Here is a 12,268-nt window from a genome sequence, read left to right as displayed (position 1 = left end):
CTGGGACTCTCTCCCCACAGTTACTAAATACCCTGTTTTAGTTATGCTGATGTGGAGGTGTGTCTCTCTCTTGTTTTCACTGAAAAAAAAGGGGCAGATTGGGAGCCAGTGCTGCCTTTGACAGGATTGAAACCTGAAACCCCCCTTGATTACGTTATTTTATCAGGCTGAATTTCCACACTTGCGAAAGTAAGAGGATTGCTTTCTGTGCAGTGTAAACTAAAAAGGCACTGCATGATGTCGCGTGTCCTAAATCCAGAAGTCTGTGGAACACAGTACTCCACTGCTGCTGCCAAGAAATCCTGGCAAAAGAAGGGAGTTAGTACTGGCAGAGAGGGCATCCCTTTTTATTGCTCCTGCAAATGACTGAGAGCAGCATGTTTCCACTACTTTTCCTGGCTCTTTGGGTTAGAGACAGGAAAAGCACCTGAAATGATGAGTCTTAACATCTGACTTTTGTGGTTCATTACGTATTATCTTGTGTCAGCTGCGAGGAGGAGATGAGTAAGACATCAGCAAGACAATATTTTTCTAATATGTATCTGAGGTGGCTGTTGTGGAGAGCTGTGATTCCTGAAATACATTCTTTTTATGATAAGAAACAGCTAATAGAGCATAGCTGTAGGTTAGCAGGAAGTCTACGAAATGTAACTACCCTTTCTGTACTGTAAACGGGCGAAAATGATCATGTCTTCATAGAAGATGATCATGAGTATCACCATGCCGGTACATGTGAGTGACACCTACTGAAGGTGTGATGACAAGCCTCAGTCTGCCCAGAAAAACTATTTTGAGGAAAAATGGAAAATCAAGAATCTGGCTGAGAGAAAAGAAAAACTTCAGTCACTGTGCACATATTTTTCAGTAGGCAGATACAGTACGAAACGCTGTTATTAATCACTGTACAGCCTTTTGCTTTGAAGGTGGTGGGTGGACAACCTGAAACATTCTAAAGAAAATGATGTTCCAAAGATACGGTGACTTTCCAAAGCAACCGCACAACATTTGCATGATTCTGAGATCAGAGTGTAGAAAACAATAGAAACCTGTTTCCTTTTCAAGCATCCCATGAATGTCTGTGCTTCGCATGTCTGGCCTTTCTTACCAGCCAATAACCCTGCACATTCCTTTTATGTTGTTTGCGTTGCCTGACTCTGTACGGAGAGACGTTCAGGAGTGAACAAACTGTCAGCCGGTGTACTCATCTCAAAAAGCCTTTTGCTCTTTTTGCTGTGCTCCCACTTACCTCTGGAACTGATTTCTTAAACTAAGCCTGTTTTCTAAAGCAGTTAATCTTCTCATTTGCAGCTCTTCATTTCAGCCTGGGCAGAGAAACTCTGGCCAAGAGCTGGATCTGGTCTGTCACAGTAATAAATCTGGCCTATGGCTTGTTGTCCTTTTCCAGCTAGGACTTTGTAAGACGGTTTGCAGGGAGCCTGACGGAGTTCAGGCTGCATCAACAGGAACAATAGTTGTTCCAGTCCTCTTCCAGACATCTTTCCCTAGGCATGCATCCATTTTCAGTCACCAGACCAGGTACACAGCTGTCACGCAGCGAAAATGTAGGTATTTCCAGTTGTAAGATTGGATCTGTAGTACGTTATAGGTGATTCCAACAGTTTAGTATAGAGGTAGGTACATTTACAGTCACGTGGCAGGGAAAGAATCAGGGTAGCCTCTCCAAAGCCTACAAAAGCAGCAGTGGTGGCCGTTTTATCGGAAAGGTTCTCCAACTGTAGTGGTGAAGACTGTTCTTCTGCGGTAACCATGGGGAAGTGGGTGGTAAGTAACGTTTGCAAACACAGCCCATAAACATGTGTGATTGTGTTGGGCTTTTGTGGCCTGTGTTAAATATGCCACATCTTATTTGTTATCCTCATTTAACAGATGAAACACTGATTTCTACTGAGGTATATGTCAACAATAATAAAAAAACAATCACGATAATTCAAAGTCAGAATTTCTGTCAAAAATTTGTAGCTTTTAAAAGTAACTGTTTTCAAAGGGGATCTAGTTAAGTAAATATGGTGAATCTGTATGTATAGAATCATAAAAATCATAGAAAAAATTAGGCTAAAAGGGATCTCTAGGGGTTATGTAATCTTCCTCCCGCTTGACGCAGGGCTACCTTCAAGGTTAGATCAGGTTGCTCAGAGCCTTGTCCAGCTGAGTTTTAAGTATCTGTAAAGATGGCATTTCCGCAAACTTTCTGAGCAGCCTGTTCCGGTGCTTAACCAATGGCTGTGAAGAATTGCTTCCCTGTATGCAGTTCGAACATCCCATGTTGCAGCTTGTGTGTGTTGCCTGTTGTCCTTTCACTGTCTGCTTCTGAGAAAAGTCTGTCTCAGTCTTCTGTGTTACCACCTTTCTAGTACAGTGCCACAACTGAATCCCCCCTTGGCCTTCCCTCCGCCAGGCTGAACAGCCCTCAGTCCCGCTCCACCAGCCTCTCCTGCGGCAGCCTGTGCTCCAGCTCCCTGCCATCTCTGTGCTCCCCCACTTTCCCCTTTCCCCAGTTTGTCGATGTCTGTCATCCTGGGGATCCCGGACTGGTCACAATTCTCCATATACTTGTGAGTGCTGACGAGAGACACCCTTGTCTTAATACAGCCCAGGATGTGGTTAGCTTTCGTTGCCACAAGAGTGCACTGCTAAGTTGCACTCAATTTACTGTCTTTCAGGGACTTCAGGTCCTGATTTGATCACAGATTTTCAACCAGTTGTGAATTAGGGACTGCGCGGTTTTGTGTTCCTACAGTTGGGTGTAAAGAGGTAATGCTGAAAAGTGCTAAGTAAGTGCTGAGCATCAGTGTATTTCTGGAACTGTCACTTTGAACACTGGCAGCAGAGATCCCTTCTTTTGGTGGCACTTGCTCTCAGCACTGAGTCCGTTAACGAGACTGCGTGTGTTTTCTGGTGCACCACGCGTTAGGACGCCAGCTTAGTAAGTAGAAAAATTCTGACTGCTACAATTCAGAGGTTTCACGGTGTCCTTCTGATTGCTATTTACCTGCTTATTAATGTATTTTTAACACTCATTCTGGTTTTGTTTCTTTACAGTAAAAACCTAAGTAAGTCAAGGATTTTTTTTTTTTTTTTGGCCCAAATAATTCCATGCGTTATCTAGCCAGTCCATGCTACTGATGTGTAGGAACCTGTTGCCAGGTTGCTGCAGATGAATCCATGAGCCATTACCCTGCGTGGATGATGAGGATGGTTGCTAGAGATACTGGCTGTCTCTAGGCTGCCTCTGTGTGCATCTGAGTCAGAAGTTTCCACGTTCCTGGTGCAGAGTCCTCTTAGGAGAGTCACGTTATCCTGTGAAGAGAAGGCTTTGGGGGGATCTTAGCGATGTTTATAAATAGTTGGTGGGAGGGTGTAAAGAGGACGGGGCCAGGCTCTTCTCCGTGATGCCCAGTGACAGGACAAGAGGCAACAGGCACAAATTGACATACAGGAAATTCCACCTGAACGTTGGAAAACACTTGTTTACTGTGAGGATGGTCAAACCCTGGATAGGTTGCCCAGAGAGGTTGTGAAGTCTCCGTCTTTAAGAGATATTCAGAACCCAACTGGGCACAGCCCTGGGCAACCAGCTCCAGCTGACCTTGCTTGAGCGAGGGGGTGGACCGAGCAGTCTCCAGAGGTTCCTGCCAAGCCTGTCTGTTGTGCCCTTCTGTGAAATGTCTAAAAAGCTGTGATTCCAACCCATCCTGGGCATGCAGTCAAAGCTACACAAAAAGGAAAAAGAAGTAGCATCATAATTTCGTAAAACTTTAGTTTCTGCTCAGAGAAAAGGCAGTATAAATATCCTGAATCTGTGAGGACTTGCAGCTGTGATGATTGAATATTATCAGATTTAAAAGTGTGTGTCACTGTTTTATGCTTAGTTCTTGTGCTTCTCTATGAAGAGTTTTTATGATTTTTCGAATTTAATCTTTTTAATCCCACCCAGAGATATTCAGCTACTAATACTTCAGCTCGGGGACAGAAACTTTATTCGTTAGAGGATCTACCTTTGTGGCTAAATTCAGCTACGTCTTCTCTCTTCTCCAAGAATCTGTATTGAATAGGTATACGTTTCTTAATGTCCTCAGAAATAAGCCCCCCCCCGCCCCCCTCCAGCTTGTGTTCTCATGGAAAAGTTGGCCCAGCTTTTTCAACGACTCTATTCTCATTAGGTGAAGGGGACGTCTGGGGTTTCTCAGTCTCATCTGAAGAGAATAACAATATGCTCTGTGTTCTTTTTAGAGGTCTCCACCAGTGATCTGTTTTGGGTACTATAAAAGCTTCTTTAATGTAAACACCTGATAATTTATGAAGTTCTTCAGATTTTTTTAAGCTGTGTGATGAAAGCTCTCAAACTTGAAATCAGTGTAGGAGAAAAAAAAAAAAGTTTGGCGTTTAGTGACAGTGACTTCAGAAATTAAAGACTTGTTTGTAGGATTAACCGAAATGTCAGCAAGGGACATACCTGCTTTCTCAACTGCCATTTATGATTGCAATAAATTGTTTTGGCAATAGACGGCTTGGATCACTCCACGGTTCACAGCTTGAAGAAGCCAAGTGCCCATAAATAGGTTAAATTTACAGGTGATTCAGCAACTCTAGGCTGTGAATTGGAACAGAAGAGCATATCTATTTTCAGGAAACAAATATTGTGTAGCAAATGATCTGACAGAGCGAAATTCCCTCCTAGCGCCGTGCCCGGAAGTTCTCTCTGATTTTTGGAGTGTTTTTTTGGATCAGATGCTTTTTCTGGTCTTGAAGAGGAAAAATACTTTGATACGTACTTAATGCAGCCTAAAAGGAATTAGATTCCTGGGGCTGTTTGGATAACCTACGTACTGTGAGAATAAATCCAGAGAGCAGAGGGAAGTGTTCAGCAGATTAGTCAGACTAATCCATGCTTGCAATACAAATACGTGCTCTCATCGTTATTTCTGTGCTCTGGGGATTTTGAGGTGCGTGCCCCTAAGGAGAAACTGCTCTACTGGGAGTTTTATCATTGACCTAATGGAGGGTGAGCCTCCATCCAAGGAGTTCAGTGGCTTGAAGGGATCAGTCATCATGGTATCTGCTCTGATTGGCTTCATCAATAGCAGTTGCAGTATTTTACCCCATGATTGCAGTATTTATTTTGATGACTTGTGGTTCAACAAAAATACCTTTTTAAAAAAACATTCTGGATTTAGAGTCATCAAGGAAGAAAGAGTTTATCCTGTGCGATAATTGCAAGTGATTAGCTATTGTTAAAAACGTATTTTATTTCCAAATCAGACTTTTTTAATTTCAGTTTCCAGCATTGGATCTCTGAAAGATAAATAGCCTTCAGATACAAGTGCAGCTCTTTATTCTCTTAGAAATAACTTTGAGTTTCATTAATTACACCTATTTAACATTATTAGCACGTAACACATTAGCACGTTAAAACATATTTAATGTTAACTTACACTGAGGCTCTGTTCCCACTTCCCTGCCGTGTAACAGTATGTAGCTGCTTTTCTTCAGAATCGCTTCCTCTGCAGTCAGATGCTGTTAGCAGACTTCCTAGCACTGGGGGTCAGTGCTGAATTTTTGAAAAAGGCGGAAATACTTCTTGGTTAGCCAGTTAAGCCCCAGGAATTACTGGTTGGATGGGTGCCGTAGGTCCACGTTCTTTGTCTGTTGTCTTCATTGTTCCTGGTTAAGGAGAACGCCTGGGCTTCAGGCTCCCTGCCTGTCGCACGCTGCCAGCCTCTCGTACTGAAAGGGAGTTGGCTTGGTGCTGAGCATGGGACTTTCTCCAGAGCCCGGATTCGTGCTATGATTGTACTTCAGAAAGGGTGGTTGCCAGGTAAGTGGTCTTTCTTGAGTCTTAGGTCCGATTTTAGACCTTGTTAAGCACCAGCTTTGAAACTAATTCTTTCTTGATTCCAAGACGGTTGCGATGTTGTACTGACATGATAGAATTAAAATAATGATTTCTGAAATACTGATAAACATGTCTCTTATGTTATAGGCATTTGAGCTAGCAACTGGAGATTATTTGTTTGAACCGCATTCTGGTGAAGACTATTCCAGGGACGAAGGTATGAATGAATCCTTTGAGAAACTTTTTGAGTTTCTGTATGTTTTCACACTCCTCTTCTTAAGTTTCTAGCAAGCTTATAGTGGGGTTAATTTTTGTATTTGATTGAACTGTTCATACACATTGTTTTTAGATTATAAATACAATTTTTTTCTTTTTAGTTTTAAGTCCCGTCAGTAGCAGTGGGTGGGCAAAAACTCCCTTCTGCAGATAGTCCTCTACTTAACAACTGCCTGAAGGAATTAAAGTGCCCTTCCTGTAAGACTGCATATGTGTGGATCCTTGATTGAGAATAACAACGTTTTAGTTTATGAAAGAAACGTCAAAATTGATCTTTATAAGTTTGACAGTGGAATAATGTTTACATTGTGTATTTTTATTTGAATCAGGCAATTACTAATTTTTTTAAAACCAGAATTAACTCCTGCTTCCATCTGTGTACCTGTCCATTTTCATGCTTGTTTGCTTGTAAATGCCCTTTGCAGTGGTAATGTGGGCATCATTCATTGTTCCTAAATGCTGCTAATGATGCCAGCGCTCTGCTGATCCTGGAAACCTCTGCATGGATTTGCTGCAAACATTGTTGATTTGAAACTATTTCTGATTTTTTACTAATTCCAGTTTCTTTCCTCTTCTTTTTATCCCATCCTTTCCCTGCCCCTTCCACTCCCGTATCCTTTTTTTCTCTCCCTCATAGACCACATAGCACACATCATAGAGCTGCTAGGCAATATCCCAAGGCACTTTGCTCTATCTGGAAAATATTCTCGGGAATTCTTCAATCGCAGAGGTAGTACCTCTTCTTTTTGAAAGGTGCCGTGATGCAGACAGAAGTGGAATTGCTGTTGCTGGTTGTAACATGTCCCACTAAAGAGCATTTTCTCAAATCAAGCAACAAAAAAACAGTTTTGAAAAACAAATGCACATGAATTAGAGGCAGAAATCTACGACAAACCCAACTTTTTTAGCTCAGCTTTCTGAAAAGTAACTATTGCTACATTTTAAACTGTATGGCAAAACCTGTTTAGAGTAGCTGATCCTCAAATGTCTTTTTCACAAGGCAATTTTGCTGCAAGTTTTTCCAAATGAGCCCCATTAGCCTTATCAACACGCTCAACACACTGACTAGTGTGCATGTGTTTGTTTTACCAGGATCAATCTATTTCTGTCTGTACCGGGCCAGTGTTAGTGTGTGCATGCAATGTACTGATTAAACTGTTGTATGTTTCTGTTTTGCTGGCAATGTTCTCCAATGCAGACCACATAGCATTGATCATTGAACTGCTGGGAAAAATCCCTCGAAAATACGCTATGTTGGGGAAATATTCCAAGGAGTTTTTCACCAAAAAAGGTAACGGTATTTATGCAACACTAATTTAAAGCATAATACTATCCAAAAAGGAGAATATGTTCGTTCGTTTATGGGTACTGAAGAAATATATCCATTTAAATGGAGAGCTCTTGTAAAAGAAGAATTTTGGTGTAAACTTGCCTTTCTAAGAAAAGCGAACATTTTCAGTATTCGTTTGAGTTTTTTGCGTAAAACTTGTTTTGGGATGTACCCAACAAAGTATGGAGATTAGCTAACGCTGTTGTGAATCTGTTGTCAAATGTTTGTGTGAATGTAAGGAATCATCAAATAACGAATAGCTTGTAGCTTGATTGAAAATGAGCTGTCATCCACTTTTGATCATATATGATGATCAGGCATATGCTCTTGATAAGGATTAAACTAGGTGGAAAACAAATATGTGGGCAATAGGTACATAGATGTGCGCAGTCCTCAGAGTCTCTTAAACTTCCTGAGGAGAGAGTGACAGAAGAGAGAGCTCTGTGACAGAGCCACGGACGAAGCTGCTCTTCCATGCGCAGTGCTATCTCACTTCAGATGCTACTAATTGTTTCAACGCCCGAGAGCCCCAGCCAGGAGCCAGGACTTAGCTGCGTTTGGTGTTTTACCAAAGTGTCAGTCGCCGCAAGAACCAAAAAAATCATCTTAGCAAACCCATCAGCCTTTATGGTTCTTTTACCTTCTTGCATTTTGTGTTTGTTTTGTGGTCTTTAAAAAGACAGGTTTTTGAACACACGAAGGAATGTGGTGAGACTTGCGTCGTTTGTTCCCCCCCCGAGTATGAGACAGCGCGGTGTTGTATGGAGTGACAGGCTACGGCAGGAGACGACGCTGTGTGGTGGGAACAGCTGGGGCTGGCGACTGCAGCTGGCCGCTGTGCTTTCCTGCCCAACACCTACAGCTTCCCTCTTGGCCACGACGCCACGTGCCTGAAGCACGCGGCTTGTTGGCGGGGCACGGCGCCCAAGGCCGCGCAGCTGCTCGGGCACGTGGGGTCAGCGAGGGGGGCCGAGGCTGCGGCGTGGGGCGGTGCGAGCCTGGCGTGACGAGGCGGCAGACAAGCCAGTGAGTCTTTCGCCCGTTGCGTGAGAACGGCCTGTTCCGAGCTTGCAATGACCTCTGTGTGGCTTGATTTCCGTAAGGAGGGTTTAATCAAGTTAGACAAGGTACAAAAATGGGTAAAGAGAAGACTTGATCAAGGGGATGGAGCAACTGCCTTAGGAGGGGCGGCCGAAAAGGCTGGAGAAAGTTTGGAGAGGAGAAGGCTCATGGCGGGGATAATAAAGGTTTACTAAATTGTGCAGGCCGTGGATGAGCTGAATGCAGAGCTGTCGTTCACCAGCGCCTGCAGTATGAGAGTTACGGGCACTCAGTGAAATTCGCAGGCGATGCATCTAAAACACAGACGTGCTGAGTATGTCTTTACACAGCAGGTGGTGAACTTCAGCGACTCGATGCTGCAGGAGGCTGTAAAGACAGGCAGTACAAGCAAGTTCAAAAAGAGATTGACAAACTAAGGGACAACAGGTCCATAAATGTACAAGACAGAAAGCGGACTGGGAAAGAATGCTCTCCTGTCCTCCCTAATGCAGGACTCCCAGGGCCTGGGAGAGAGGGGAACGGGCTGCAGAAAGTGGCCAGGCTCATGAGCGCTCCCTAAATAGCAGCTCCTGTTGCCACCATCGGACACATACTGAGCTGGGACCCCCCAGGCTGTCCTGTTAAGGAATTTCTCATGTTCCTAATGTTTAGTATACACCAGGCTGATTGATTGGCGTTTTCTAATGAGGTCATAAAGAACAACCTTAAAGTGACCTAACCATTAAATAATAGCAGTGTTTCTGGCTTACAAGAGAGGGCAGTTTCTAAAATTAACATGAAGTGGAGGACTTAACTTGCCTTCCTGAGCATCTTGTTTGCCTGTAGAATTTCCACTGCAGAGAGTCGCTGTTGTCCTATGAGTCCTAAATTTCGAAAATAAATAGAGTCTGTGGAGGCACCGCCTTTGTTGGCTCGATGGAAGATGTAAGCGCTTTTCACTGTGCACATGAAATTTTAAGTCCGAGCTTGCTCTGTAAGCTAAGTGGATTGGAACTCACCTGTTTTACAGAAAAGAGCAAAATCGCGAATGCAAGATGAATGAGAGAATAGCCCACATGGCATTTTCAAATAGCAGCGATTATTCTAATGTCACAAATTCCCATAAAACAGGAAAACTGAAAGGCTTTGCAGAAGAATACAAATTGTGAACCATGGTGGAAGAGGGAAAACTGAGGCGCTGAGTTTCCTACCCAGTCACTTGAGATTTTTTTCTTTAATCAGGCACCAGAGGTTCCCTTCCCTTTTCCTGGCCACCGCAGTGCTCCCAGCCTCTCTGGTGCTGCAGATCCTTTCCCTCAGGTCCATCCAGGAGGGATTTGCATTTGATTGCCCGTGGGGAATGATATGCTTCATAGTTGGCCAGCAAGCCCCCGCGTTTTATGCTGCCTCTGAGCTGCTTGTGGGCTGAAGACTTGAGTTAGTTAGGGGCTGCAGGAGGTGCGGTCTTGAGTCTCTTCCGAAAATTTCATAAGGTCTCATCTTGATTTATGCTGGGTCCAGTAATAGCTCTAGTGAGTCCTTTTGTCTTTCTAGAGCTCGGCCTCTTTTCTTTTTCTGCAGACTCTTTGAATGAACTGCTGTTTGCTAACCCTGTTTCTTTGTGAGCTAAACTTGTGTGAGATGCTGGCTAGCTACTGGAGGATTTGCCTGTGGGGAGCTGTTAAAGGAAAAGCACTGCTCGTTATTTAACATCCTGGAAGGGAAGGAGAAGGCTCTTCTCCGCCTCTCTTGCCACATCTGCTCTAATGTAGGACCTTACCAGAAGTTCTTGTATTAGTTCTCTGGAGCATTTCCTCAGAATTTGTAGTAGCAAATTATATCCCATTGCTTTTTCTCAAGTTCTTCACGTCATCCATTTCTTAGTGTTCAAGGAACTATCCTCTTTCTAGATGAGACATCTCAAATTTGTCATTGACAAACTTCATAGACTATCCCTGCTTTTTTGTGTTGTGGTCAACAAAGAAGTATTAAGTAGCATCTTCACCTCAACAGACCCTCAAGAAATGGCCTTAATAATTTCCTTCTGACTTAAAACCTCCTTTTTCAAAACAGTCTAGTGCTGTGGCCCCTTTGGCCACACTTGGTTCTTACAGTTCCGATAATTCCACTGTCCTCTCAGGCAATTTCCTACGTATGTATGTATGATGTGCTTCGTTATCAGAAATCCAGACAAAGAACTTTTGTTAATAAATTTTCAAGGTCAGTATCATTATCTTTATGGAAAACTGAAGCATTAATTTAATTCTTGGTCCATGCATAGATAATTTCTACTCTATTCCATCTTCTTAAATGTTTCACAATTGAATTTCTTTGGAAACCTTCAAATCATAGGACTAAGATGAGTTTATTCCTCAGCAGAAAGACGCTAAAGAATGTTATGCTCCCCAGAGTGTATTAGTCTTTGCTTGGATATTTCAAATTCAGGCTCCATTTCAGAAAATAAGATAGGAAGCATATGCAAACAGTATGGACTCGGTTTCCATTCTGCACCTACAAAGAACCGGGAACCTCATCCTGCAATCAGTCAGACTGGCTGTCTGTCACCTGAGACTGGAAAGAAAGAGGCAAATACGAGAATGCTACAATTGAATATTACAAATATGTTTTATGAACAAAATGGATGATAAGTTTGAATTTGCAGGCCTTCAGGTAGGTTTGTGGGTTTTTTTGTTGAAAATACAATAACTAAAAACCACGTAATTGAAATACAAAGGCGAAAGCCATGTTGCATTAAAAAAAGTAACCCCCCTCCCCCCAAGCTGCTGTAGTTTTGTAAATGTTTATGGCAACCCTTGCAGTGAACACTATAACCTGGAGAAGTTATGGACACAGACTCATTTTCTTCATCTTTTTTTTGTATGTAGTGGATGGTTTTTGACACTGAGATTACTTGCTGCACAATACTTGAGTTGTTTATAAATTCTTATTTTAAAGTTTGTTTTTGTTAGTAGGCAGCAATGCACACTTTTACAAACCTTCAAAAGGTTAAGATTTTCAGCACTTCTTATTTAAGAGGCTTACAGTGATTGATTTTTAAGGGCTGCGAGTAAGCTTGGAAATAAATAAAGTTCTCCGAGCTGTGTTGTCCCTCTGTACAGTCACATGCTATGGGTGTATGTAGGCCTAAGCCAAAGTCTTTTTGTTTGTTGGACTGAACGGTATTATACTGTGAGTGTGCAGACATCAACTGGCAGAAAACATCATGTGCTTTAGTTCCTCTTTATCTCAATATCCTTTCAAAAGTTGAACGGTAAGATAGAAAGGAGAGTGGGTCGTGCATGTGGACGCATGTCTTGACTTTATATTTCTGGGAGGTCACGTCTTTCTCTTGCAAGTGACTGAGCTTTGCACACGTACGCCGCTAGTGAACGCCCAGGGTTCCCTGGGGAAGGCGGGTCTGGGGATCTCTGTGAATGTGCCGGCAGAGCTGTGTTGTGGGGTGTTGCACCCTGGGAGCGGCCCAGTAGTCCTGCTGGGCATACGGCAGTTTTTAGTACATTGCATTCAGAGACTTAGATTCCCAGAGGGAGTCTGAAGACAAGGGCTCTTAAGCTGCCGTGGGACTTCTGTAGCCACAGGGGTGTGCAAAAGCCCAGACCCACGAGTTGGCATCTGATAGCACATTATGGGCAGTAGGTTACAGGAAGCTGAGTTCAGCCACAGGCAGTAATTAGGTTGCCAAACCACTTGGTTTAAAAAGAATATCCCAGAATCACAGAATGGTCGAGGTTGGAAGGGACCTCCGG

The 12,268-nt window shown here is 43.1% G+C and overlaps 1 protein-coding gene across 14 annotated transcripts in view; it reads left to right on the top strand.

Annotated features, from left to right (window-relative positions):
* The window catches only part of SRPK2 (SRSF protein kinase 2), a 153,302-nt gene that overhangs the window by 138,352 nt on the left and 2,682 nt on the right, over positions 1 to 12,268 (top strand). For 6 of the 14 annotated variants that reach the window (XM_068929753.1, XM_068929744.1, XM_068929767.1 and 3 more), the window contains 3 exons: positions 6,002 to 6,071; positions 6,768 to 6,860; positions 7,329 to 7,421. In XM_068929753.1, the coding sequence (XP_068785854.1) occupies positions 6,002 to 6,071; positions 6,768 to 6,860; positions 7,329 to 7,421 (256 nt within the window). The remainder of the gene's footprint in view (positions 1 to 6,001; positions 6,072 to 6,767; positions 6,861 to 7,328; positions 7,422 to 12,268) is intronic. The other 8 variants (XM_068929810.1, XM_068929795.1, XM_068929841.1 and 5 more) reach the window with 2 other exon arrangements.

This window comes from Struthio camelus, chromosome 1 (genome assembly GCF_040807025.1).
Source record: "Struthio camelus isolate bStrCam1 chromosome 1, bStrCam1.hap1, whole genome shotgun sequence".
In the NCBI taxonomy this organism is placed as follows: domain Eukaryota; kingdom Metazoa; phylum Chordata; class Aves; order Struthioniformes; family Struthionidae; genus Struthio; species Struthio camelus.
Note: the sequence above shows the minus strand (reverse complement) of the source record. Positions and strands in the feature narration are given on the sequence as shown.